The following is a 27926-nucleotide window of genomic DNA, read 5'->3' on the forward strand; positions in this document are numbered from 1 at the left end:
AAGCCAAAAAGATGACAATTGTGTCACTGTCCAAATATTTATGGACCTAACTGTATAAACCAATGACTTTAGGGACTACACCTTTAAGTAAAAATATTTTTGTCAAAACGATTCCAGATAAGGACAAAGCTATGAACAGGGTCACCTTCTGTCTCGTCAGAAGTAATTATATTTTCACATAGGTTACTTTCCTTTCATTTCATGTAACCAATGTAATGCAACTAGCATTATGAAATCAAAACTAGTCCATTTCCCCTTCAGTGCATGGCAGATGATGTTGTGTTTTTGCAACAAGCTTCCATAAAATATTCATACAGTATAAAATATTAATTCCTGCCCGAATTACTAAAGAGTTGAGTGTCTAAATGCAGAGTTGTGCTAAGGTGTGGTAAGCACAATTCACTCAATTTCTCACATTTATACAATTTACTTTGAATACTCTACATGAAGAACAAGAGGTAAATGTGGATTCTGTGGAAAATCTGAATATTATTATTGTGGGTGAATAATGGCATTCTCTGCTCGTTAATTAATTTATTTTTTAGGTAATTATATGAAGAGATATTCCACACCAAAATAGTTCACACTGATTTTGTTTTTATATTAATAATTTGCTTTGAAGTTTTTAAACCTTAAACATTGATTGCTTGAGTTAGGCCCAATATTAAGTTTCTATGATGCCAAACCAATTAATTCTCATTAGACAAACACCTGAGTTAATTCCACAGATATCCTTAAGATTTTAGACCTAAATGAAACAGCAGGATGTGTCTCTTGCTTGGATTTGTTAATTTCATGTGAACATTTTTTAATTTCAACCTCACCAAATTTGACTAGTTCAGGTAGTTAAGTTTAAGCACTGCAGAATAATCAGTATGTATGTATAAGTCAGTGGTCCAATTTCCAATATACCAGTTCAATGGATCACAGCTTTTACCGCACTGTGATATATGAACTGGTGCATTTAAGGTAAACAGCTTGTGAGTGTTTTAATGTATAGCTCATGAAAACCATTTCAGTGGATTTCAGCAACAAGTGACAGCAAGTGACACTCAATGTGCCACAGAGCTAAGATTATAACCAGTTGGCTCACAGTATTTAAAGAAGTGGATCACTTGCTAGAGCACAGGTTGAAGGATGTGAATTTGTGAATCTGTATGAGAGTAGCGCAGCAACCATCCACATTGGTTTGGCAATTCCAAATTATAATGTTATAATCATTGATAATTTCATGTTAAGTATAAAAGTAATATATATATAGAGAGACAGCAAGGTATTTTTTGGTGGTTTGTTTCAGAATTTACAACTTATGTTATCTTGAGTAATAAGTAAAAACTTAACATGGTCTTAAATATTTTATTAGTATGGCCACCAGCTGGGTAAAAGTTGTGGGCATATTTAGCAATTTTAATTGTGTTGTTCATTCATTTTCAGGTTATAGTTTTATTTCGCTTTCCAAGTCAAACCACTCACAGTCCAACCAAGAGACCAATATTTGTTAGAAGGACTTGTGTGGCAGTCATTTGTGTTTCATGTTTAATTGAAACATTTCTCAAGTGTGTCTTATTGACTGCTGGATGCAGGAGAGAGCTGTGTTGTGATTTCTGTCACACTAGCTCACAGTGTCCACTGGATTATCAAGGCTCAGCGCTGCGGTTTCCATGGCTACTATTGTGCTCTACCCGTCAGGCTTCCTCTGCTGGTACTTTAGTATTAGAGCTTCTCTCTCTGCAACTGGTTTATGTTCTAATAAACCGTGATTGTGAAAGAATATCTTTTAAACTCAGGAGACGGAAATTGTATATAGGCTTATTTCTCAAAATGTCTGGGCTGTTTTCTAAAAATAAGTGTCACTTAACTTCAGAAAAAATATACTAACTACAAATCTATAACTAAAATAGAAAAAAAGCATTATATAAAAATGGGTTACCTTATGAAACAAATAAGTAAAGAAATGTCTGCATCCCATTTTATTCAAATAATACAGTAGAACTTGACTGTTGTTTTAGTACATTTCCTAACCCCAACAAAGTTATCAAATGATGTAAAACGTATTATTAATAAGTGTAACAACTTCATCACTTTCAAGTCACCTTCCATGCCTATAGGCTTACAAAATCATATACCCCCTTCATTCTTTCAATCACATACTGAAATTTAAATTAGCAAACTTTAAAATATGTATGTTTTTGTTTGTATATAATCAGTGTGTAGGGAATTTCACTAGTGTGTTTTTACAGCATATACAAATTATAGGATTTCAGGAGGATAACAATATGGCTATCATATGCAAATTTAAGTCATTAAAGACTGCAGCACAGAAATGTATCCTAATGCAGATCTCCATTCCAAAAGTACACCCCCCACAGTGTAAAAATGTTATATCACAGAGGTCAGATGCTGCTTTTGGGCTCGGATTGGAATGGCAAAGCTTCCCTTAAACGTCAGTGGAGTTTTGTGCACTTCCCCCACCCCCCCACACACAAAATACTACAGCCCTTTAATTTCTCCAGCATTATCATTTGCTTCCTTTCCTATGAGCTGGCCATGATAGCAGGCAGGCTTTGTCTGTGTGAGATTAAATGTGCACAGCTCTGCCTTTTCTCAGCACTCGACATGTGATGTGGCAGCCAGCGCCCGCGAGGTTTCTGGTGTGCGACTCGCTTATTGATTAAAGTCTAACAGCTTATGCATTGAAAATGAGGTGATCAATCACACCGCTCTCCGGGCTCTCTGCTCGAGACTCGCCACCCACTATTTGTTCTTTCCTTCTTTATTTTTTCCCCCTCTTCAGCTCCCAGCAGCCATTTTCTGGCAGTGCCTTTTCCTTCACCCTCCTCCCCAACATTAAGCCCGAATGTTGTCCAATCTAGCTCTCCCTTCCTTTTTTGTCATTGTTTTCTGGTGTGGTGGTGACAGGACGTGTATTTGGATTAATGCCAGGTAATTGTCCTCAGCAGATGTCTCGCAGATACAGAGTGTTTACACGAGCTATGCATAGGGGCTGATTCATTTTTAGATTTTTGTCGTGTTGGAGAGTTTGAACTGTAATCAAGGGGAAACTGTGGAGGTTATCAGGCTGACACCATACCAGATAAAACAGTCACTCTTTATTTGTGCTCTAGTAGCCTGTCTTGTGTCGTTCCATTTCTTCCATTTTCATCTACAGTGCCTTGATAGATACAATCACAGATGAAGAGCTCTGTCCTAGTCACTGAAGCTCCTCGATAAAATGAAAGCTGTAGTGCAGTCGGGGTTCCATCTGAGGAACAACGTGTTTTTGTTTTTATATCTATTTAAGACTTGGTTTCTAGATTTCTATAGGAAGATGACTGAAACTGAGTTTATTACCAACATATAATTTTGTTTACGATGAAGTCACATGCTCAAATTTGTTGCTACCCCTCCACAAAAAAAAGAAGAATGCACACTTTCCTCTGAAATAACTTGAAACTGACAAAAGTTATTGGCATCCAACATTGTTTATTTCATATTTAATACAAATCAGACTTTGATTTTGATTTTGTTTTTCAACATAATATTGTAAATAATAAAACAAATGAAAACGGCATGGACACAAATGGTGGGACCCTCAACCCAATATTGTATTGCACAACCTTTAGAGGCAATCACTGCAATCAAACGTTTTCTGTTGCTCTCAATGAGTCTTCTGCACCTGTTAACAGGTAGTTTGGCCCACTCTTCCTGAGCAAACTGCTCCAGCTGTCTCAGGTTTGATGGGTGCCTTCTCCAGACTACAAGTTTCAGCTCCATCCATAGATGTTTGATAGGATTCAGATCAAGACTCATAGAAGACCACTTCAGAACAGTCCAATGTATTGTTCTTATCCATTCTTGGGTGCTTTTAGCTGTGTGTTTTGGGTCATTATCCTGTTGGAGGACCCATGACCTGCGACTGAGACAGAGCTTTCTGACACTGGGCAGTACGTTTCGCTCCAGAATGCCTTGATAGTCTTGATTTCATTGTGCCCAGCACAGATTCAAGACACCCTGTGCCAGGCGCAGCAAAGCAGCCCCAAAACATAACCGAGCCTCCTCCATGTTTCATTGTAGGTATGGTGTTCTTTTCTTTGAAAGCTTCATTTTTTCGTCTGTGAACATAGAGCTGATGTGACTTGCCTAAAAGCTCCAGTTTTGACTCATCTGTCCAAAGGACATTCTCCCAGAAGGATTGTGGCTTGTCAATATGCATTTTAACAAATTCCAGTCTGGCTTTTTTATGTTTTTCTTTCAAAAGTTCAAAAAGCGACGGATGGTGTGATCAGAAACTGATGTACCTTCACCTTGGAGTTCAGCTTGTATCATTTGGCAGTTATCCTTGGTTCTTTTTCTGCTTTTCGCACTATCCTTCTGTTCAATCTGGGGTCAATTTTCCTCTTGCGGCCGCACCCAGGGAGGTTGGCTACAGTTCCATGGACCTAGAACTTCTTCATAATATTTGCAACTGTTGTCACAGGAACATCAAGCTGCTTGGAGATGGTCTTGTAGCCTTTACCTTTACCATGCTTGTCTATTATTTTCTTTCTGATCTCCTCAGACAACTCTCTCCTTTGCTTTCTCTGGTCCATGTGCAGTGTGGTGCACACAATGATACCAAATGGCACAGTGACTACTTTCCTCCATTTAAATAGGCTGAATGACTGATTACAAGATTGGAGACATGTGTGATACTAATTATAGAAACTAATTAGTTTGGAATATCACTGTAATCCAATTATTTATTATCTTTTCTAAGGGGTACCAACAAATGTGTCCAGGCCATTTTAGAATATCTTTGTAGAATGAGCAACAATTAATCACTTTTCACAGCTTATTTGCTTTATTCTATGACATACCAAAGGCATGCAAGTATACATGATAGCTTACAACAATATACAACATATATACAAGTATACAACAATAGCTTTTAATTTCATCACTTTTCAGGAGGAATGAAGCATTATTTCAATGAGCTGTAAGGGTGCCAACAAATTTGAGCACATCTTTATCTACTTTTATTTAATCTGCCCAAATGAGTCTTAAAATATATGTCTAATGGCTGATTTCAATGTGAAAGAAAGAGGAAGAGGTCCAGAGCAGAACTGTACAGGGTTATATGCTTTAGAGTCAGTTTTAAGAATGGTGTCTGTCTTTGTCTTATTAGCATGATATATTGAGACAATATTGTTATGTATTACATGCTGGAGCAACACACTCTTTCCGCTACAGGAGAGCTTGCTGAAGCGGGGGGCGAAACCTGAAGTGAGCAATCCCATGAGATCCAAGGTGCTGAAACAAACGGTGCCAATCCTCACCAGAGGCTGCCGTGCTGCACCAGGCATTGACAGCTACACCCTCTTGGCACTGACCTCCTCACTTTAACACATTGAAGTCACACAGTAAATGTCAAGACGTCTCGCGTAGTATGGATGCTTTTGTGACAGCCAAGATCAACAGACAAGAGAGACCTAACAAACAGAAGTATAGCACTAAAAACATCAGCTTGGGGGCAACCTTACAATAAAGTGAAGGCCAGGGCTCTGCTGTGCACTGCGGTCATCCTGTTATACAATGTAGCAGCGCATTGATTACTCAGACATTCAACCCTCTCTTATAGACAAGTGCTTTCCAGCTCTCAACACGTTCCCTAAAAACACTACCATTAAGTATTAAGGTGACTCCATCTTGTCATTGATCTACAGACACAGGGGCTGCCATGTAATTCAGGACAAGGGGAAGCACACAAAGCCTGGCAAATATGTGTATGCACCTAATATTGATCTAATATCATGTCTGAGAATCCACTTTTACATTTTAAAGCTATAAAAAGACAAGTTAGGTTCGCATTAAAACATGGAAATATAATTTTGTGCAGACTTTGAACATTTTGCTGTAGCATAATCACAGCTACAGACTGGTCATATTTTATGAAGGGAAGGGGAATGCAGTTTATAGAAAAATGTTAAAGGTTTGACAGTCCTCTAATTATCTTGTTTTTAATTCCCATGAAATTATTCCCTCGACGTGTCAAATTTCTTTGTGCACGCAACACATTAGGTCTAATTATAGCACAGGATGCCCTTTGCTTCTCAGTATCCTTTCCAGTTGAATTCAGACTAATATGCTTCTGCTAAGCCTGTTAAGCAATGGAGAACCGTTCATAAACCCCACAATTCAAATGCTATTAAAGAGCAGCTTTTAAGACAGTCGGAAGACAAGTTGAATGCAGAAGTTCTCTTTTCTTGAGCATGTTATATCCTCTCTGAAGAATCAGGAAAAAGTCAACTATTCTCCGCTACAGTGTGATTGTGTGTGAATACACAAACACTTTGCAGGTATCTGTGTTAGCAGCAATAAGGGCTGTTTCTCCACTCACTGTTCATGTGACAAGCGACCAGTTGTCTTTTAAGCAATGACAATATGTAGGCCCTACTCCAGGTGTAGCTACCCTTCAACTGCATTTCAAATTGACCTTAACCTTAAAACTAGTACTAGCCATCACACTCAAGGTAATCCTAGTACTAACCCTTACACCACACCTTAATGTTAACTTAAACCCAACATCTCAGTATAAAGTCAGCCTTCAAGGTAATTCAGCCTTATTCCTTGTCCTTACCCTATCCTTCTCCCTAAACCTAAGCTCAGCCCTAACAGCTACTGTATTTCTATGCAAAACACATTTTCTAGGTTAAACCCAGCACAGTCACTCGCTTCAACCCATACCCTGACCATACATTTAAAACTAATTCCTACCAAGAAGTAGGTAAGGTAAAAATGGAAAGGAAATGATCCATTATAGGGAAAAACTAAAAATAATAAATAAATAAATAATGATAAATTTAATCAAATAGTAATAGTGATTATAGAAACAGTAGCACACCTCCACTTCCCTTCAGTTATTCTGTTTATACCTTTTATAAGTAAAATGTCACATTTTGCATACCTTCCACAAATTATACATGTGTGGCATTAAAAATAACAAAAGGAAAAACATTGAAAACAACTGTAGAAAAACTGTGAATAAAGCCCTACAGTTTGGATAGTAATTTGACTGTGCCCAGTTTCGCTTTGCTCTGTCAGATCTATGACAAAAATGACAAGAGGTTCATGTTTTTATTCATGCTGGGTAATTTTGTTCTGAGGATTTGTAAATGGTTTTAATTTCTTTGACTAACCCCTTTGAGAAATGTAAAATGAATGCAAAATACTTACTTCAATTAGGAATATTAATTTTGCCTATATCTAACACTTTATATATACAGCTCTAAAAAAAATTTAGACCACTTATGTCATGGTCCCCTAGCGCTCCCCCTCTATCCCCACTAGGGGCCGCCATTTCCCTGCCTTCTCCCTGCTCTCGTCACTCTGTCTATTAACATTCCGGTCACCCATGTGCACTCCTGTTCTATCCCTCTGTTCCCATTCGCCCTGCACCTCCCAAGCCTGGTTCCTGCTCCCCTTTATAATCCCCTCACTTCCCTCAGTTGTGGTGAAGTTTTGTCAGTTCCATCTGCATTACCTAGCCTTTTCCCTGTGCCTGTTCCAGTCTTGTTCCTCCAAGCCTTTGTTCCCTCAAGCCCCGTATCTGTCTTGTTCCCTTGACCTCCTGCCTGTCTTCACTACCACGACTCCATCTCGCCTTTGCCTGCTCTGTTCGCCCCATCGCCTGTTCCCACGACCACGTCTTCGCCCAGCCCTTGTTTGCCCTGATCCGCCGGTACCCGACCCACGCTTGTCCGACCATCCCGCGATCCAGCACTGCATTTGGGTCCCCTGTTCCCGAGCCCCCGAGGCAAACGTGACACATTAACATTGATTTCTGAACTTGGAGTGGTCTCTTAATTTTTTCCAGAGCTGTATATGCTGTTATGTCCAATTGATGCATTGATTAAAAAAGCATACTTGTTATCAAGAGATACTTCTCAGTTTTTAAACTAATGTTGTCTTAATGATAAGTGAAGATTATGTTTATCCATTTTGGAATTGACTCTTCCTGATGGTATATACTCATCAAAATGTGCCCACAAAGTAATCAGCACCTGGCATGCCTTTATAATTGTTACATGAATGTAATGTAAAGGTATTAGTATAAGATATTATTAAAGTGGATGTCCCCATGATATGTGTATACTAGCATTGTATTTGTTTGTTTTGCTCTTTATTCACAAATCACCAGGAGCACATTCTTTTGTTCTGTGCTTTCTAAGAGCAGACAGGATCTAAAAGGATATGTTCATTACACTTGAAAACAGCTAAACACTCCTTCCTTTTAGATATCACAGGGCACTGAACCACCAAGAAACAGAAAAATAACTTTGGTAAAACAATTTATGCATTCTTTTGTTAAAGCTTCTTAGGAAGGATTTTAAAGCAAGGTGTTTTATGCAAAGGTCTATACATTTGTTTATGAATCAACATATCTCTGACCATGCCAATACTCTAAACCATTTCTTCACTGAATAAACCCTAGTGCTGTAAATATATCAGAACAAAATGTATATTTTAAAATATTATTTACATCATAAAAAAATGTCTGTGCCAACTGAACCACTATTGCAGAGCATTTAAAAGTACTATTCTACCACGTGTAATTGGTACAACACTAAAAGGCATCAAGGACCAGGTCCAGCAGTGCTTTTGCGTAGTCTGCCAACATGGCTCCAATGGGAGGCCCAGTCTTCCTGCTATTCCTGGGGTCCGTGGGGCAGATTCTGTCACAGCTCCCCGGCTCCTTCCACTTCAGTGAGCACTTCCTGGTACTCACCCCTAAGCATGTTCCATGTCCTCATGGGCAATGATGCCTTCAAGATGTAGGTACCATCTGGAACAACTGGCTCACACTGCCTGCCACATAGCTTGCAATCATGCATCAGGGTCATGCTCAGGGTCACTCACAGCATATTCAGAAAAGCCTTTTTAAGAGATAATGGGAAATAAATAAAATACAAAGGTATTAACTAAGGAGATCTTCAACACACAGAGTGTACGCAAAAGCATGCATTGGATAGAATAACAGGAATTAATGTCACTTAGGTGTAAAGCTACATCATCCACACGGCGAAGCACTGATTAATGTCACAGTGAGCTTCCAAGGTTCTTAAATCATCCTCAGGGAAATGGATCAATTCCTCAATGATTACTATCTCTAATGCATCAGGGATGTTGAAAGGGGAAACTAACAGTTGAGTCTCATCTGCAGAGTTGTCTCCAGAGGCTCAATAATGTGCAGATGTGGTGCCAGTAAATAAAGTGTGTTTAAAGTAGTCAGCAATAATGTATTAGCCAGTGAAGCATTGAAGCCGTTGAAGCTAAACCATGGAGAACAACCTGTAATTACAGTCCATTAGTAATATGTTTAAATGATTCTTTGTATTGCACCACACAAAAAGATCAAAGTCGAGTTTTCATTGTTGTTTGTGTCTTTGGACATAGTATAAATGTACCATTTAACAAGTGGCTAGATGCATGATGTGCCACTTCTCTTTGAGTCGTTTCTAGTGCAGCAAGAAAATGTGGTTAATTGCCATGGAGTTCTGTGGAATTATCTCCTTGAATCAATGAGTTACACACACAGCTTTCTTTCTTTTTACATTATCAATTTGGTGAAGGCATTCAACGCATAACTCCATCCATGCTGGCAGTACTAGGTTTTTCAAAATGCCACGTAATGACTTAACAAAAAAGAACAACATGTAAATGTGTGCATTTTGAGCTTTTTAGTAGGTTACACATAATAAAAGGAAACTGTTGCTAAATAAAATAAAATGCTCTGGGAACCCTAGATGGTGATGCTCAGCATGTTATCGTTATGAATCTCATCAAGACAGGAGTGGGTTAGCAATGTTTTATCAAACTTGTAACAGATTGAAGCCTATTTTTAGCAATTTCTTACACTCATGTCATGCAATCAGCAAAGTAATTAGCTTCAGTTTTGTGCTAAAACTCTGTATTAATTATTTTTTCTCACACAAAATTAGCCTTATTAAACCATAATACATTTGTACTAAAGATGCATTTCAGCTGACCTCTTTCCAGTGCACGCCACCTACACAGAGAGTGACAAAAGTACCCAGAGGAAGAGATTTTAGTCCTTCTTTATGTGGAAGTCAAATTCCTGTTACTGTGTCACTGGTGTATTCCTTACAGTCTCTTTCATAAGTTAAACTGTAAATCAAATTTCAGTAAATGAGTATTGTTTGTTTCCCTGAAAAAAGAAACCAAAATTGTGCTCATCATCAAATCATAATTTTTTGAAGATTAAATGTGCTCATATGTTGATTCGAATGTATATACATAAATTAGATGCTTCGCTACAGTGCCCCAATGTGCCTTCCTAAGGTCTTACAGTTTTATCTCGCTGACACTGCAGGGACACATGCACCATTGGGTTTCTGCCACAGGAAAGGCATCCACTGCAGCTGCCAAAGAGCCTGGTTCACTTCTGATCCATTTGAGCTGTTGGAGTCAGTGTCCTGAAATAGAAAGTTCAAACAGGGTCACTGAGTTCAGAGCAAGGGCTGCACTTTGTAACATTGCTTCCTTTTCATTAATATTCACAACACAAACATCTATTTCTCTGACAATTGTACACAGTATACACAGTATCAATATAGACAGTCAATAAATCATCAGTTATTGAGATGTTTTAATACATATATAATGCACATTATATGAATATAATCCTTAGTGTCTGTTCTCCTTGAGATTTGTAAGTGTTTAAATGGTTGAAGAATTACAGGAATGTACGCCCTAGAGCAGATTATTTTATGATAAATATATGATGTATATTACTATGTAAGCCAATAGAGGACAGCACTTCACATATTAGTGAAATATTTTTCTGGTTATTTGCAATACGATTATCTGGAACAAAATGTAAATAGTATTAGACTTAAGCTACATCATGGACAGTAATGTAACAATACAACTAGAATACTACACCTTACATTATATGACGAAGCAATTTCCAGGACAGCCAACTACAATCAACACTTATGGTTAAAATACATATTGTAGCAGTTAATATACTATATGATCAAAGTGCATTTTGAAAGTTCCCCAGGTTATTTACGGAAAGGTTTTCTTACTATACTGAACTGTTATCTGAAGAGGCGATACGAAAGCTAATGGACAATGCAGCCGGCCTATCAAGAACAGATTCAGGCATCACCGGCCTATCAAATACCAGCTCTCGAAACGGGACGTTGTCTGGCTTCGACGTGTTGCCGCTGATAGGCTGACAGAGCTGGAAGGGGCGGGGCCTATCAGACCCGCTTAGTGCGGGTTGGTTGCAGTGTTGGCGCGCTGTTCGAACTACAGTCACAGAAAAAGCCGGGAACAGAGTCAACAACCTGTCCTGAGCGGATCTCAGCGCGGATTGCCTTTATATCATTGAAAAACATTTCGTTCAGGTAAGTTAACAAAGCTGTGTTTCAGTTTGTTCTCTTGTTTATTTAATATGTGCGAAACAGCCACAGAACTCTGCGATGTGTTCGTGATCAGTATTGTTTGACTGCTTTCACATTCTGCCGCGTATTCATTGATCTTTGATTCGTGTTAATCGTACAGTTTGTCATTTTGTGTACATGTTGCTGGTTAGAGGCTTGATCTGAAACGCATGGTGGGCTGTACTGGCAGTGTTAAATACAATCGATCAGCCCTTGCTTGCTTTGTCTGTTTTTGTATCTAATCTGTGTTAGATGAAGTGCTACGAAACGTCCTTTATTGGAACAACAGTATAATAAGTTTAGGTCGCTTTTCCCTTTTGAACATCTTCCTGGCACAAGCGCGCTCTTTCTGATCGCATCAGATGGTATGTAAACACTGAACAGTTGTCCTCCGTACAGCGACGTTTTATTTGAATAGATGTAGTTTTGCAATATCTATCTGACGGGTGTCCACACTTTCTGTGAGAGATCGATTATTGGGTGACGTCACTCAGACCATTCGTACCAGATCTGTACAGTTACATATTAGTTATCACTAATTTTGCCAAGTCATGTTGTTAGTCAACTCAATTCCTAGCGTTAATTGCTCCCTATATTGTAATCTGAAACGAAAAAAAAAAAAGTGTTTTTATCTTTATAAGCTTATACGTATTTCCCGTTTCAACAGACTCGGTTTTATGGGGAAAATGTTGCCTTATGGTGAGAAGAGGAAACTCAGCTCAGTGGGGTCTGAAAGGTGAGTCTTGGCGAGAAGTGTATCCATCACCACTTTGTATTTAATCGTGCATGTTGCTGGAGTTCAATAATGTTCAAATGTGATGTCCTCTTCCAGTAATCCCGCAAAGAAGCAGATGCTGGAGAGTGGATCTCCCAAAAGACGGAAGTCTCCTAGGCTCCCCCAGTCCAGTCTGGGAAGGAAAGTGACAGACTCCACCGATGAGGAGGATAAAGAAAATGTCCCATCTCCAAAAAGACAGACAGCATCTCCCTCTTCTTCAGCTCCGGCTCCCAAAAGTATTTTCCAACGTTCACCACTCAAGAGTTCTCCAAGGAGAGCGTCACCCTATAAAGCGTCAGTGGCCGCTGGCTCTTTCTACAGCCAGAAGAAAGTGCTCTACCTGACGCCACTGGAGAGGAAAGTGATCGGCCAGAGCAAACCGCACAGCAACCAAGGAAATGGTGATCAGAGCAGTCCTCCTAAAGCCACAAAGGGTCCCAAGACAAGGAGGCTGTTGTCTGTGAAAAAGCTGAGCTCTGCTCATGGTTCAAAAGCACGAATTACAGACTTCCTGGACCCAAAACCATCTGGGGGTGACCAGGTGTGTGCTGAACCCCAGCATCTGAAGGAGAGGGGCACCACGCAGGCCGAGTCCAGTGCAGGGTCTTCCCTGGGCTTTATTGGCCTGAAAACCAAACCCAAAGCCAGACCCAAGCTATTTGTTGGGGCTGCGTTCTTTGCCACCGGGAAAAAAGCAAACACCCTTTATAGAAAAGCCGTCGAGAAATCCAACCGGCCGGTCCAGGCCAAGCCCAAGCCCAAGCCCAAGCCAGCCAAAGGGAATGGTGACAAGGACACCCAGGCCCAGGTTATCGCAAAGGGGCTGGAAAGGGAGCAGGTAGAGAAGGTTGCCACTCTGGGGCAGAAAGCAGTGACTCGGCAGAAAGAAATCCCACTGACAGCAGCTGAAGGGAAGAGAAGTATAGAGCCCAGGCATCCAGCTAATGCCCCAGAGAAACAGTCACAAACAAAGGCACAAATCCCTGAAATAAACCCATCCCAAGCCCTGCTCAGGAAACATGGCCTGAGAAAGCAGTTGAAGGTTGTGCTGAGGAGGCTGGACGGAGGCCATGGGAGTCCGGGAGACGCTGCGGATGAGCTGAGCATTGAGGTGGGTGCGTTGTGTCGGACTGGCCTAACTCCCTGGCTGTGTGGAGCAGTGGTCTCTTACAGGGGCCCAGTTCAAGTGTTAGCTCTGCTACTTTGGTTAATGCTCATTAATCAGCTTTAACTGCTGCCCGTCAAAATTGACTTCTGGTAAGTGCAGAAGCTGCTTTTAATGCATCGTTCACCCACAACCCCATTTTAGATGAATGTGATAAGCAGGTTTTAGGTTTCTGTACATAGACATTAATAGGTAGCCTAATTATATTGTAAGTAATTGAACAGATTTCAATTCGCTTTTGTTTGTATTGATCTATTTTTGGTTCTCATCTGATTTCTGCTGATAATTAGTATTGCAGTATCATGTAGTGTTCCTCATGCTCTTCAATGTGATCTCAGGACTGCAGCACAGTGGAGACGGGATCTGATGCAGTGTTTGATCTCAGTGAAATTAACTCGCCAGGTCCACACCACAATGCACAAAAAGGTAAATCGTCATTTATCAGAAAACATCACAGATATCGGTATAAAAAGCTCCAGAATTTCCGTTGTGTACATTTGACACAATTATGAGAACTGCACATGATGTAGGAGCTTTTTCAAACTAGCTGTTTTCAGAAGATGTTTTCAAAAACCAATTATTACTTGATTAGTTAGCATTGGCAAACTGCAGCTAAAAGAACAACACAATGCATCATGCAGTGAAAATGTCAGTCTTTTATTAAATTAACATGCCTGGCTTGACTGCAGTGCTGTGCTCGACAGACAGCAGGGGGTTTGTTACTCATCCGGTGCTGTGATTTCTTGCTGTTCTTGCAGGGTCCTCGTCCTTGTACCCCATCTTTAGTCCCCCCAGCTCTGCTGCCAAGAGGTAGGTAGTTTCTCCACAGCTGCAGAATGATTCCTCAGACCATATTAGATCATGCAAGACAGACTGCACTTTTAAATCTTGTCTTAAAGCCTACATTTATTTTATCTTTTGATCCTGTTTAATGTATTGTATTCAGTTCTGTGTATTAGTGTTGTAATGTACTGGCTTGAACAGCACCTTGAGATGTTGTCATTAAAGGCGCTATATAAAATACAGATTGTAGTTGTTGTTAAGTGAATTTACTATGATTGATGCACATGAAGTTATATAATGTCATGGGGAATATACAGTGCTATGACATAGAACAGGTCACAGTGTGCTCTGGCTTTTGTTTAAATTCAAACAATAGCTTAATAACTCGCAATTTCCTAATTAAACTAGTTATTTGACAGATTTGCCACAAATAACATTATTCAAAGGTCTTTTACAGAATGCAGCTTAAAAGATTCTTTTGATTTGAGGTAACTAGCTGTGACATAATTTGTAGCCTATAGAGAAGTATTTAATTAATCCAGTTAATGAACTAACTAGACCGATTCAGTTGCTGGGAGCTGGATGTAGAATAATTAGCTGGAAGAAACTGCAGTCTTAATTTCAGACCCCTGACCATAAATCATCCAGTTCTTCAATGAATTCATTTATTACAGCCCACATCTCCATCCCATTAATTCCGTGTAAAATGAGAGTATTCCTTGGTCTTTTCCTGATTTAGACACTTAGGCAGAGGGGCGCTATCTTCTCCGGTCAGGTGCAGCACGCCGTCTGCTGCCGTGCCCGCTCTGCCCACTTCAGCAAAGCTCCAGAGAAACACCAGGAGGAGGAAGGACCTGGAGAAGGAGTCCGCAGACCAGCTCATCATTGTGAGACAACACCTACACCCACTGTGGCACAACACTCAACACTTAAGACCCTATTAAATTCTTGATTCTTCTTGATGCAGCTATATGGATAAACTAAAAACCCTAAAAAAGTCAGTGTATTATCATGTTTGTATGTAGCTGCCACTAGAGGGCAATAAACACGCGTAATGTAATACAAGATTTACCATGGTTGTTACTTGACTGAAAGGGTTAAAAGAGCAAATTGTGAACAACTATCTTTTCCGATACTGTTGATTAGCTGACACTCCAGTCTTGACCCTCAAACTATCGACCCTCGCCCATGAACCATTCTCCCAGACAACACTTCATTCCTGTTTTGCAGAGATCTGTTCATTTCATTCTGATTTTAATGTCATGTTTTCTAATGTGTTTTATTTCTTCTGTGGCTGAAGGATGCCGGGCAGAAGCAATTTGGTGCCACCGTGTGCAAATCGTGTGGCATGATCTACAGTGCCGACAGCCTGGAGGACGACTTCCAGCACACACAGTTCCACCAGCGCCTTCTGGACAGCATTAAGTTTGTGGTATGGGTTGGAAATTCTCAGTCGTACAGTTTTTACTGCAAATGCCTTGGTTTATTTTCCCCAATTAGATTCCACCCGTCAGTATATTTGATGTACACTCACCTAAAGGATTATTAGGAACACCTGTTCAGTTTCTCATTAATGCAATTATCTAACCAACCAATCACATGGCAGTTGCTTCAATGCATTTAGGGGTGTGGTCCTGGTCAAGACAATCTCCTGAACTCCAAACTGAATGTCTGAATGGGAAAGAAAGGTGATTTCAGCAATTTTGAGCGTGGCATGGTTATTGGTGCCAGACGGGCCGGTCTGAGTATTTCACAATCTGCTCAGTTACTGGGATTTTCACGCACAACCATTTCTAGGGTTTACAAAGAATGGTGTGAAAAGGGAAAAACATCCAGTATGCGGCAGTCCTGTGGGCGAAAATGCCTTGTTGATGCTAGAGGTCAGAGGAGAATGGGCCGACTGATTCAAGCTGATAGAAGAGCAACTTTGACTGAAATAACCACTCGTTACAACCGAGGTATGCAGCAAAGCATTTGTGAAGCCACAACACATACAACCTTGAGGCGGATGGGCTACAACAGCAGAAGACCCCACCGGGTACCACTCATCTCCACTACAAATAGGAAAAAGAGGCTACAATTTGCACAAGCTCACCAAAATTGGACAGTTGAAGACTGGAAAAATGTAGCCTGGTCTGATGAGTCTCGATTTCTGTTGAGACATTCAGATGGTAGAGTCAGAATTTGGCGTAAACAGAATGAGAACATGGATCCATCATGCCTTGTTACCACTGTGCAGGCTGGTGGTGGTGGTGTAATGGTGTGGGGGATGTTTTCTTGGCACACTTCAGGCCCCTTAGTGCCAATTGGGCATCGTTTAAATGCCACGGCCTACCTGAGCATTGTTTCTGACCATGTCCATCCCTTTATGACCATCACGTACCCATCATCTGATGGCTACTTCCAGCAGGATAATGCACCATGTCACAAAGGTCGAATCATTTCAAATTGGTTTCTTGAACATGACAATGAGTTCACTGTACTAAACTGGCCCCCACAGTCACCAGATCTCAACCCAATAGAGCATCTTTGGGATGTGGTGGAACGGGAGCTTCGTGCCCTGGATGTTCATCAGACAAATTTCCATCAACTGCAAGATGCTATCCTATCAATATGGGCCAACATTTCTAAAGAATGCTTTCAGCACCTTGTTGAATCAATGCCATGTAGAATTAAGGCAGTTCTGAAGGCGAAAGGGGGTCAAACACAGTATTAGTATGGTGTTCCTAATAATCCTTTAGGTGAGTGTATATCAGGTATCATTATGCTAACGGCTAAATATTCACTAGTCCATCACGACCTCACCTGGTTATGTGAGGGAGGTGTTCTGAAATATCTCGTTTTCTGTGGAAGCTGGAAATTCAACCTCCTTTCCAAATAGATCAATCTCAGCAGGCTCCCACCGAATAGTGTATGACTTTGGTACTTAAAAATAGTTCGGAGTATTGACAACAAAGATTTGATCACCTTGAACAATAATTCAATAAATAAACAAAAATACTTGTATGAAAGCAAAGACCAATTCAATTGTTTAATATATACTGTTTTCCCTTTAGGGCTGGAAGAAGGAGCGTGTAGTAGCTGAGTTCTGGGATGGAAAAATAATCCTCGTTCTCCCAGACGATCCAAAGTATGCCGTTAAAAAGGTAAACATATGGCTTTAAATGTCTCCTGGTTTTGTTTCTTGCTTCTCAGAAAATCTGTTTCAGTTTTAGCCTGAGTTGACATTGTTTTTCTCTCCAATGTGAAATCAAACCCTGAGGCTGCGGGAATGTTTTTACACAAACAACGTCAGACGCCTGTTTCGTTCAGGGCACCACTGGTGGAGTCCTGTGATTAATTTGGGTCGGTAAAGATGACGTGATATGGAACATGTTGTGACTCTGTAGGAAAACCTCAAAGTTATTCTGCCCACAACTGTGACCATCAATCAGAACCTCGACTCTGTCTAGCCTTTCCTCTCTGTATGTGTTTGGTTTTTCTATTTCCCTAGGCAGAGGAAGTCCGACAGCTTGCAGACAATGAGCTCGGCTTTCAACAAGTCTCTCTGAACCGTCCCAACAAAACCAGAACCTACCTTTTTGTGAACAATGACAGGATGATTGTCGGGTGTCTTGTAGCTGAACACATCAAACAGGTGAGGATTACAAAGGATTGAGGATTATTTGTGATTTAGTTTTTATTCTTCCAAGCATTGTGACACTTGCAATACAGAAAAGTGGAGTACAGTGGTACTAAAGTAATTAGAAATGCTGTATTGATGTCTTTATCTCATGTGTTTCATGTTCTCTGTGGTTAAATTGAAAATAGGATTAGGTGGAACAGTTATCTCCATTTTCCCTTTGTGATCGTCCATTTCATATTTGCAATAAAAGCAGCTGCTGTTTAAATTTTTTGTCTAGTTTAAACTGCTGGATGTTTGTCTAAAAAGCGAAACTTGGTTGCAGACGCACTTTTTCGGTGCTTTCCTGAACAGTGAGGGCTGTGGGGTTACCACCGAGATGTTTCTCTTGCAGGGATTTCGAGTGCTGCAGGAGCCGGAGACTGCCAGGGACATGCGCAAGCCCGACTTCATGGAGCACCACCGGGCCTGGTGCTGCTCGACCGAGCCCCAGAATGCCATCTTTGGAGTGAGCCGGATCTGGGTGTTCAGTCTGATGAGGAGGAAGGGCATTGCCACCCGCATGCTGGACACGGCCAGGTAAGAGGGGACACTCGCTGCAGATGACCATAACTGGCAGAGCTATAACCACCTTAAATAGGTCCTGTCCGTACATCTGATCACACGAGTCAGGACTTATCATGTGAACGCAGCCATTTCTCAGCAGTGTTTATTCAGGGGCTCATAGACAGAGGTGGATCATTAATGTGCCTTTTTTTGGCTTTCTTTCTTTTTCTTTTTATCCAAAGAGAAATATATTAAATATACTACCTATTCTATTACCGTGTTGAATTGAATGCTTTGTACAATTGTTGAATGAACTCAGTCACAATAGACATTTTCTGCTTGTTCCAGAAACTCTTTCATGTATGGATGCTTCCTAAATAAAGATGACATTGCATTCTCAGACCCCACCCCTGATGGAAAACTCTTCGCTACAAAATACTGCGGAACACCAGCATTTATGGTTTATAACTTCATTAGTTAAAAATAAATGTATACCATTTTTTTCCCCTGTTTGCCACAAAAAAGTCCTGATAAGTTTTCATAGTTAAACAAGTTGTTGAAAAGCTGAATAGAATTCAGAAGAGAAACTGGGAGTTTGCCCTTAATTATAGCTGTTGCGCTCATGTTTTCTGCTTTGAATTTATGAAAGGCGAGGTTCACATAGATAATGTTGGACTATTTTCAACCTATTCAAGTAGGTTGTTTCACATCTACTGCATTCATGGATGTTTCTACTAGTTTCCTATGACTGAACATGTTTATTGCAAATGATCTTCAATCGGATGGGTCTAAGAATATATTTCACAAGTGTATTTCAGCTAATTTAAATACAGAATTGTTAAGTTGTAATGTTTTAGTTGTAAATATTAGATGGAATAAAGTTTTACTTTAAAACTGTATGTGCATTGTGTTCTTACTGAAACATTCTGTAACTTTTCTGGAGTTTGTTCACTGTTTCAGATCAAAATATACCTAATTTACACCGATCAGCCATAACATTATAACCACTGACAGGTGAAGTGAATAACACTGATAATCTCGTTATCATGGCACCTGTCAGTGGGTGGGATATATTAGGCAGCAAGTGAACATTTTGTCCTCAAAGTAGATGTGTTAGAAGCAGGAAAAATGGGCAACCGTAAGGATCTGAGCGACTTTGACAAGGGCCAGATTGTGATGGCTAGACGACTGGGTCAGAGCATCTCCAAAACTGCAGCTCTTGTTGGGTGTTCCCGGTCTGCAGTGGTCAGTATCTATCAAAAGTGGTCCAAGGAAGGAAAAGCGGTGAACCGGCGACAGGGTAATGGGTGGCCAAGGCTCACTAATGCATGTGGGAAGCGAAGGCGAAGGCAAATTGTGGAAAAAGTGAATGCTGGTTCTGATGGAAAGGTGTCAGAACACACAGTGCATCGCCGTTTGTTGCGTATGGGGCTGCGTAGCCGCAGACCAGGCAGGGTGCCCATACTGACCCCTGTCCACTGCTGAAAGTGCCTACAATGGGCACGTGAGCATCAGAACTGGACCACAGAGCAATGGAAGAAGGTGGCCTGGTCTGATGAATCATGAGTTCAAGGTGTTGCCTCGATGGATCAGGGCTGTTTTGGTGGCAAAAGTGGGACCTACACAATATTAGACAGGTGGTCATAATGTTATGGCTGATCGGTCTAACCTATTCACCTCTACAATCTTCCCTTTATATAGAGAAATAGTAAACTAGATTTTTTTAAATGAAGAAACAAAACTATGAGAACTCACGTCATTTTGAAACAGGTGTTAATTCAGTCATTACATGCACCTTATGGTTGAAACTTATCTAAACATTTACAGAATTTCAAGTGTGAGAAAAAGTTGGGATGACCTTCACTTTCACCTTTAACAAAAAGCAATTCAAAAAGGTCTAGAATCAGTCTTAATACAGCCATTACAATCAACATTTTGCCTTTTGGTTTCTGCTCAGCCCCATTATTACAGAAATTGTGATGTACTATTGAACATGGCATGCATCCTTCTGTAAAGCTGCACAGTGAACTTTTAAAAAGGCCCCTGTATTTGGATTTCCCCAAATGGGTCCATAATCTCCGTACTCAATTTTTCCCTCTCCAGACACGTTTAAGATTAATTTTAAGGGACAGCCTTGGGACTTTATTAACAGGAGAGTCTCCTCCCAGGGTTAAACAGGACATAACATATACACATTGGATTAGGGAACAATATGACACAAAAATATAATACAAGGAATGAAATAAGAAAGGTAACTAGAAAAACAGACAACACGCATTAGTTATGTGTAAAAGCAGACCTATAGCATATTAGTAATAAACAGGGTTACTAGAGCTAAAACTGCATATTTGGAATCATCTGAAACTTTTAAAGATTTCATTACAGGTCCTGATTAAACTACCCCAACAAGGCATTATAAACAGCTAATCGATGATGATAATCTGATCGTCTGTGGCCTGCTTGTTTGCCTCGAGCACATCCACAATCTGTGCAGCAGAGGGGCGCTTCCTCGGGTCTTCATTGGTGCACATCAAGAAGAGCTCGATCATCCTCTGATAGGACGCATTCAGGTCCTCCATATTGAGGGCTGGCCGCGTCCCCAGGGCTGCGTAATACGCATCCTCATCAAACTCCTCCTCTTCAGAAGAATCTTCTGTTTGAAACCCAAATACAGAAGCAATGAGACTTACACGATGTTCACATAGGCTGCTTGAGGGGCTGATTATAGTTTAAATCAAGCTGTATTCTTGTGTGTGTGTTTTTAGTGTTTAAAATATATATATATTTTTTTAATGTTTTAAGCAATCCACTTAGCGTTTTGGAAACATGCATTTTACCTTCATCGTCATTATCACAATCCAGCTCCTCTAGATGGGGTACAGACAGAGTCATCATTTCCCACAGCGTCAGCCCGTAGGCGAAGATATCAGCCTTGTCAGTAATGATTCCTTCCTCCAAAGCCTCCTTGGGCTTCCAGGGTTCGGTTCCAATGTACCTTGCTCTGGGATCACTCACTAGAAAATGAGAGGGGAAATTTAATTCTTCACATTATACACACACACACATATTACATATATGATGACTGGAATTGTGAAATGTGATTGTCCCAAAATGTATTCAGAACACTTTTCATGTCTTGGATTATAACACGTCATGTATTATAGACCTGTTAGTAATACTCCATGTCACATTTAAAATATGTACATTCCCTCTTTAAACAGATCCAAACATTTGCTAAATGTTCACTGAAATCATATCCATGCCTCAGGGCACTGAATAACGTGTCCAATTCAATTTTCAAATGCTGATTAAGGACCAAGTGATAGCGGGGAAACAAGGTAAGAGGGTGTTTAACATCTGTGTGGTCTGCCTTTACAAACCTGACATACAAGCTGTTCACAGTTTGTAATGACTATATTACCATCAATTAAATTACCGTGAACCTTCTCTTTGCTAAATTATTGAAGACTATCATTCAGAATTTGCAGAATGTACTGAACTTCACTTTCAGAAATTAAAATGTTAAACATTCCATTCTCTTTCTTGTCACTACATATCCATACATCAAGATTCAGAAACTGCCAATGAATGAAGGAGTCTTTTAGGTTTCCAATTGAACTCTAGTTTCAGAGCTTCAAAGCACCCCCCCACCCTACACTCTTTTGATCAAATCCTGCTGGTCTTGGCACTGGTATTGTGTAGAACATAGCAGCATTGCTTATACCCAACCTGTCACTCATTCCTCTTGCAAGCTGACAATTTTCTTTCATAATATCTGCCAACAGGAGTCCCATTATACATGAGTTATTGAATAGGACAAGAGTAATCCTTACCTGTAATAATGCATTTAAGCACTCACTGAGGAACATTTTGGCTTTCCTATTCTACACAACCTTTGTGTTCCTACAAATGATTTATCTACTGCAATATATATTTGCCACACATTCACCTGAAAGACACATATTCATGATAAAAACTCGTGAGTTTATCATCCTTTGAGGAATTTCCTGTCTCACAAACATCACTCATAACCATTCTTTATATATATATATAAAAATAAAAGTATAAAGTATATACATGAGAGAGATGACAAATAACAGATGTATGGAAACAAAATTATTTTCTATTGTAGTTCGGTATAGGGATATGAGATTGTTATTATGGACACATGGAAACATAGCCTTTTTCTTTTTGTTTATAACTGCAAATTGATTTCCTTTTGACTGTCACTTTCACTTAAAACTCCTGAACAACTGCAATGTTACTACCCTGTTCCTAACCACTGAATGGCGTGCAAACTCCAAAATGGCTGAATAATTGAATAATTATTTATGGAAAAAACATTTTGTGAAGTGGAAGTTGTCAAAACATAAACCAAACAAAAGGAAGTGGTGTTTTAAGAATTCAGGTAGTAAATTAAAAGGCACAGCTGATACAGCATGAGTTAAAACAATATTGCATAAAACTGCATTTTTTTTTTAGATTACCTAATCTGTAATATGTTGTCAGAATTTGGAAGTGGCTGCTGGGAAATGCCCAGGCCATGTGGTTGGTATTCTGGAATGGAATAACAAAGTTGGATGTTGTTAAGTCAACCATCACATGCAAGACAGACAGTGTTGCAATGCATTTGTTTTTAACTCAAGATTTAGAGTTGTTATTTTTCTTATTTTACTCGGTGAATGCTTATGCAAGGCGAGACATGGGAAAAATGCTTTACAAACCCTTCAGGGAATTGTGGAACATGACTTAATCCATGCACTTTTCTGTAGATTCTTAGATAGATATAGTGAGAAAATGTGGCCTCATCATAAAATTCAAAAACATCACTCACTCATTTGAGAAAACAGTGATAGTTGCACTCCATTGCTTTATTACATTTCTCTGTTCATTTTCATTAGCCTCAGATAAAAGATTCTCTAAAGTTTAGATCTGAAAATGACTGCAGAAACATTGTTCTTGACCCACATATTCAGGTACAATAATAACACTTAAAATAAAGTCCCTGAAACAGATGCAGTCCAGAAATACACTGTTTTTATGAGCTGCAATGTATCTGGAGTCTTGGACAGCATCCAGCATCCTGAGCTTTGCACAGGGAGCAGATGGAGCTCTACCATAAAGACCCCAGAAGAGGTGTAATAAAGCATAATGACCATGTCCCTGGTATGACAGAATGCCTGGGACCACTGTACCCCAGTGAGATACAGACTGATATATCTTCAAAAGTCAGCCAGTGACTAAAGGTGCAGTTATGAACATTAATATACCAGCTAAACAAAAGCACATTTTTGTCGTATTTGTGGACAAGCACATTTGTGAAAATAATAAAACTCACACTCAGCTGAAACACTAACAGATGTTTGGCCTGCCTTCGACTCCACTAACAATGGCAGGAATGTGCTTTGCTAATCAGAAAACTGATTTATCCCCCAACATAATTTCCAATCTTCCCACTTCCACGCTGGGGAAAGAAACAGCTGGACAGGACTATCAATGAGAAGTGTTAATTTTGACCACTTACCAAAGTTACACTACTATAAGTGGCCTCTAAGTCCCTGACCGTTCACTACCACTTAAATCCTGTTGTTGATGACTGAAGGGGACTTTACTATTGGGAGTAGCTTGTGTTGTCTTTAGCATCCCAGTGTAAACCGCGAGAGACAATACTTCATCAAGCCAACACAAGCCAGGCCTCAGTGGAGCAAGTAGCAAAACCAATGGATGACATAAAAGAGCAGTTTCCCCAGCATTTTCTGGTGTTGATTAAATAGCAAATAATATGCAGATGGACAAACTTCATACTGATAGAGGTTTACTTTACCTTTCATATTCTCATCCAATTTGAGTGAAACCCCCACGTCGCAGATCTTAATGGTTTCAAAGTCTCCCTTGATAACAACATTGCAGGACTTGATATCTCCATGCAACAGCCTCCTCTCGTTATGAAGATACTGTAAGAGATCAATATAATGCTCAGTCACAAGTTCCAAGCAGCATGTCCTCATTATCTAACTATTCAAACAGATTATAGCTTCTGGGAAGATTACCCAAGCTTGTAATACAGTCATACTTGCATACACACCATTGCAATATTCCCACACTTACAAAATAGAACTGAACAGTCACAAAGCACAGGACTGCCATAGAATAGGTATCTTAAGAGAATGACAGTATTAAGAGCTGTTAAAGACTGATTTGGAATCAAGGAAAACAATGTCAATCAAAACTACTTGACCCCATACAAAGTTTGACAGTAGAAGAGCATTTTAACCTAATCCTAAAATAAATGAATAAACACCTTGAGACCCCGAGCCATATTCAGAGCCACTTGCTCAATGGTGGATGCTGGGAAAGCCGTTTCCCCTTCCTCTCTCCTCTTCTCGATCAGGTCATTCAGAGACTGCTCCCCCCCATACTCCATAGCCAGACACTTTGAGCCATCAGCCGCAGTGGTGAAAGCACGAAATCCTGAAGGAGTGATTTACATGTTACAACTTAAAGCATTAGCCACTCCAGAGAAATTGTTGAATTTTGGAATGGAAAAATATAACAGACTATAAGGATTAAACTGCCATTTTAATATCAATGACCAATACTAATATTTCTGAGGATTTAAAGGGACTTGGCTGGGGCAGCAGAAAACAAACTTTCTAAAGACTTACATATAAAGATGAATTGAGCAAAAGTAGCAAATACATTTTTTTTTTAATCATTCAGTGTAGTGTGTTATATAGAATGGTTAAATGGCACAAATATTTTCTCTCACTGCTTCCTGAAGTACCTGTCACTGTTGAGATTTAGGGTACATCACATTAATATCATTAATACGACTCACACATTCACATACGTCTGTTAAAGCCTGTCTGACTGATCATGACACTGTAATTCACAACATATCGTTTCATAGTAGATGGTGATGTTCAGAAAATGTAGAAAAATGTCAACTTGAGCATAAGGGTTTAATAATGCACATTTTTAATTAAACAATGGTCAGTGGGAGAGATTGAATGATCCTGATCTATTAAACCATTACTGCACCAGAGAAATGCAATTACTCCTTGCATGCTTACCAACTATGTTTGGATGCTTTAGGTGTTTTAAAATCTTTGCTTCGTCACACAGCCGCTTCTGATAGACATTCTGCTGGGTTTTTGCACAGTGGCTGCTTATCTTCTTTATGGCCCACGGAGACTGAATCTGCTTGCCAGTTCTAGACTCAAAGAAATGATGGATGAAGGCAGCATAATCATCAAGGGAAGCATCACAGGAAATCAGAAACAGACTAAACAATCTCTGTAGTGTCAGAGAATCAGCACTGATCCGGAAACCAAGAATACAATGCCAATCAAAACTGCTTGACCCCATAACACGTTTGATTCGTGATTCCAAACTCTGAGCTTTCGCTGCGGTGCAATCCCTGCGCACACCTTTTCATGAGGTACACGTTCACTCCGGTTCCACAGCCCAGCTTCTGCATGAAAGGAGAGGCAGGGATGGTCATTGTCGGAGTTCCACAAGCCCCAGCTGCTGCAATAAAACACACATTAAACAACGTTTTGGGCTTTTCTAGTTATTTGAAAAAGACCCAGTTTACAGCCCCATCCCCATCCTTTAAAGCAATGGAGCACATTTATCCTACCCTCATAAATCAACACTCTTTTCCTAAAGTAAAAGCAGTAGGTCCAAATCTAGTCTCCACACCTATGCTTAATTGAACAGCTAGAGAAGGGAAAAAAGCATGAACTCATAGGGTGGTGTGATATAGGAAAGTAAAGGTGTCTAGTAAATCTTGACAAAGGTGTTAGTTCTGTCAATGTGTTTATGTTACTTGATCTAGAGGACATCTTACTCGTCAAGCTCTTGACCCGGTCTTGTTTGCAGGGAGTCTTGAAGGTGTTCGGCGCGTCCATGGTGTTCAGTATGCAGTCTGACCGGGGCACTTCTGAAGGTGGCTGACTTAACGCTTTCTAAACAAAACCAACAACACATCTCACTCAATGTCCAGTCTGTCTTTCTGACTCCTGTCCTTACATAACACAGTACATGTCATGTTTTCATCACACAATGGATGCAATATTCCGCAATCTGCGCAGCAAAAGTAAGGATTTATACTACACTGACAATAACAAGTACAGGATTATATTCGCTAAGCCACTATAAACTAAAACGTATACGATTTAAAATGATATAATCTTACTAGCTTGATCATTGTAAGCTATGAAATAGTACAGCTTTATCAGCACATATTAAATGAAACATACTTATGCACTCTTCTCTTTGTTTTGCACAGCGCGCCCAGTTTCAAATGTAAAGATACGTCACACATGCAGCAGACCGCGGCCTCGGAGGGACAAACAGTACGCGTCTAACTATCGAAGGCGCTGAAAATGAAATCGATTGGTTTTGCTTGGCCTGTTTCCTTACTTAAAAACCTGACACATGCATATGCCATGCAGAAGTGAAGATAAATGAACGGTGATACCACGACCATTCGGGAAATATCTGTGACGTTGATAAAAAATAGACGTGTTCATACCAAATGTATTTGTATTTGTTGATGGCTAATTTAAACGTATATTCGTAAAGATGCACGTTGTGTACTATCTATCAGTTAATTTGTAATTTGCGTTATATTTAATGTTAAGTCTACAATACTACAGTTGAGGGAAATAATAAACACACAGATATACACAATGCATGCATACAATAACATATACAGCTGCTGTCTGTATTTCCAAGTAGAATGTGTTATGCAGATTGTTAATACACTATGAAGGCTGATCCTCAGACCAGAAAGATACAACCAAATAGCCACACGATTTGTTTTTATTTTTTATTTTTAAATTAACGTTCAATTCCTTTCACTGCAACTTTTAAATATTTTAAATCTGTTCCAGACTTTTATGAGTAACAGTCCTCTTAATTTACAACACTGTTGTCACCGCCTACACAAAGCAGAGCAAAACAACAGGCCTAATGAAAAAACAATAGGCTTATACTGGGACATAAGAGCACAGTTGTTAAGGATTGTAGGGATTTATTATTATTATTATTATTTTCATCAAAGAGGCTGAGTTGAAAGCAGTATCTGTTTCTAATGTGGACAAAAACAATGTTCTCAAAACACTTTACCCTATAAAACATTGTTTTATAACATGTTTATGCAATACAGCTGTCTTTCAACAACTGATACATCAGTTATTAGAATGCCCAGTATTGTTTAGGGGAAAATTGTGACCTGACTATACAAACCTATGTACTTTTCATTCTTTACTGACATGTTTACTGTCATGTCATATCTAATAAATGTACATTCATTGAGGACATTTTCTTTGGCTGAATTACTGTTCAACAAACTTTGAAAATATATAATTGATAAATAAGTATAGTCTAATGATGACTATGTATTACATGACATAAATGACTGAATTATATTGTTTCAAATTAAGTGTGAATATGTTCATCTACAACGCTATGTGTCATAGCTTATTTTCAATATGATGGGATGTTTGTGTAATTTATCATTCTACAAAAACTCGACTAAGATGGTCAAGTGCATCCCGTGAGAATGGTCTGTCAGAA

At 39.7% G+C, this 27926-nt stretch overlaps 2 protein-coding genes and 1 long non-coding RNA gene across 4 annotated transcripts; 1 reads left to right on the forward strand and 2 right to left on the reverse strand.

The window, feature by feature from the left end:
- Positions 1-3592: 3592 nt before the first annotated feature.
- LOC136749909 (uncharacterized) lies at positions 3593-11080 on the reverse strand. The gene is made up of 3 exons (XR_010816806.1): positions 10947-11080; positions 10346-10472; positions 3593-8912 (listed from the first exon to the last, which is right to left on the reverse strand). It is a non-coding gene; the product is annotated as an uncharacterized LOC136749909 (long non-coding RNA).
- Positions 11081-11306: 226 nt separating this feature from the next.
- Positions 11307-19238, forward strand: esco2 (establishment of sister chromatid cohesion N-acetyltransferase 2). The gene is made up of 11 exons (XM_066704544.1): positions 11307-11411; positions 12115-12183; positions 12280-13336; positions 13729-13816; positions 14149-14200; positions 14913-15060; positions 15474-15605; positions 17230-17319; positions 17667-17810; positions 18190-18374; positions 18690-19238. Exons 2-11 carry the CDS (start codon positions 12125-12127, stop codon positions 18820-18822), a joined length of 2088 nt encoding a protein of 695 aa, XP_066560641.1. The 5' UTR covers positions 11307-11411; positions 12115-12124; the 3' UTR covers positions 18823-19238.
- An 859-nt stretch (positions 19239-20097) lies between these two features.
- Positions 20098-26717, reverse strand: pbk (PDZ binding kinase). 2 transcript variants are annotated; one of them, XM_066704573.1, is made up of 8 exons: positions 26606-26717; positions 26194-26311; positions 25772-25868; positions 25415-25554; positions 24643-24812; positions 24166-24295; positions 21179-21355; positions 20098-20994 (listed from the first exon to the last, which is right to left on the reverse strand). In XM_066704573.1, the coding sequence occupies exons 2-8, from the start codon at positions 26252-26254 to the stop codon at positions 20765-20767; spliced, it is 1005 nt and encodes a 334-aa protein (XP_066560670.1). In that variant the 5' UTR covers positions 26255-26311; positions 26606-26717; the 3' UTR covers positions 20098-20764. The 2 variants fall into 2 exon arrangements, with proteins under 2 accessions (XP_066560670.1, XP_066560661.1); XM_066704564.1 differs by having other exon boundaries at positions 25772-25871.
- Between the last annotated feature and the right edge of the window lie 1209 nt (positions 26718-27926).

This window comes from Amia ocellicauda, chromosome 1 (genome assembly GCF_036373705.1).
Source record: "Amia ocellicauda isolate fAmiCal2 chromosome 1, fAmiCal2.hap1, whole genome shotgun sequence".
NCBI lineage: Eukaryota > Metazoa > Chordata > Actinopteri > Amiiformes > Amiidae > Amia > Amia ocellicauda.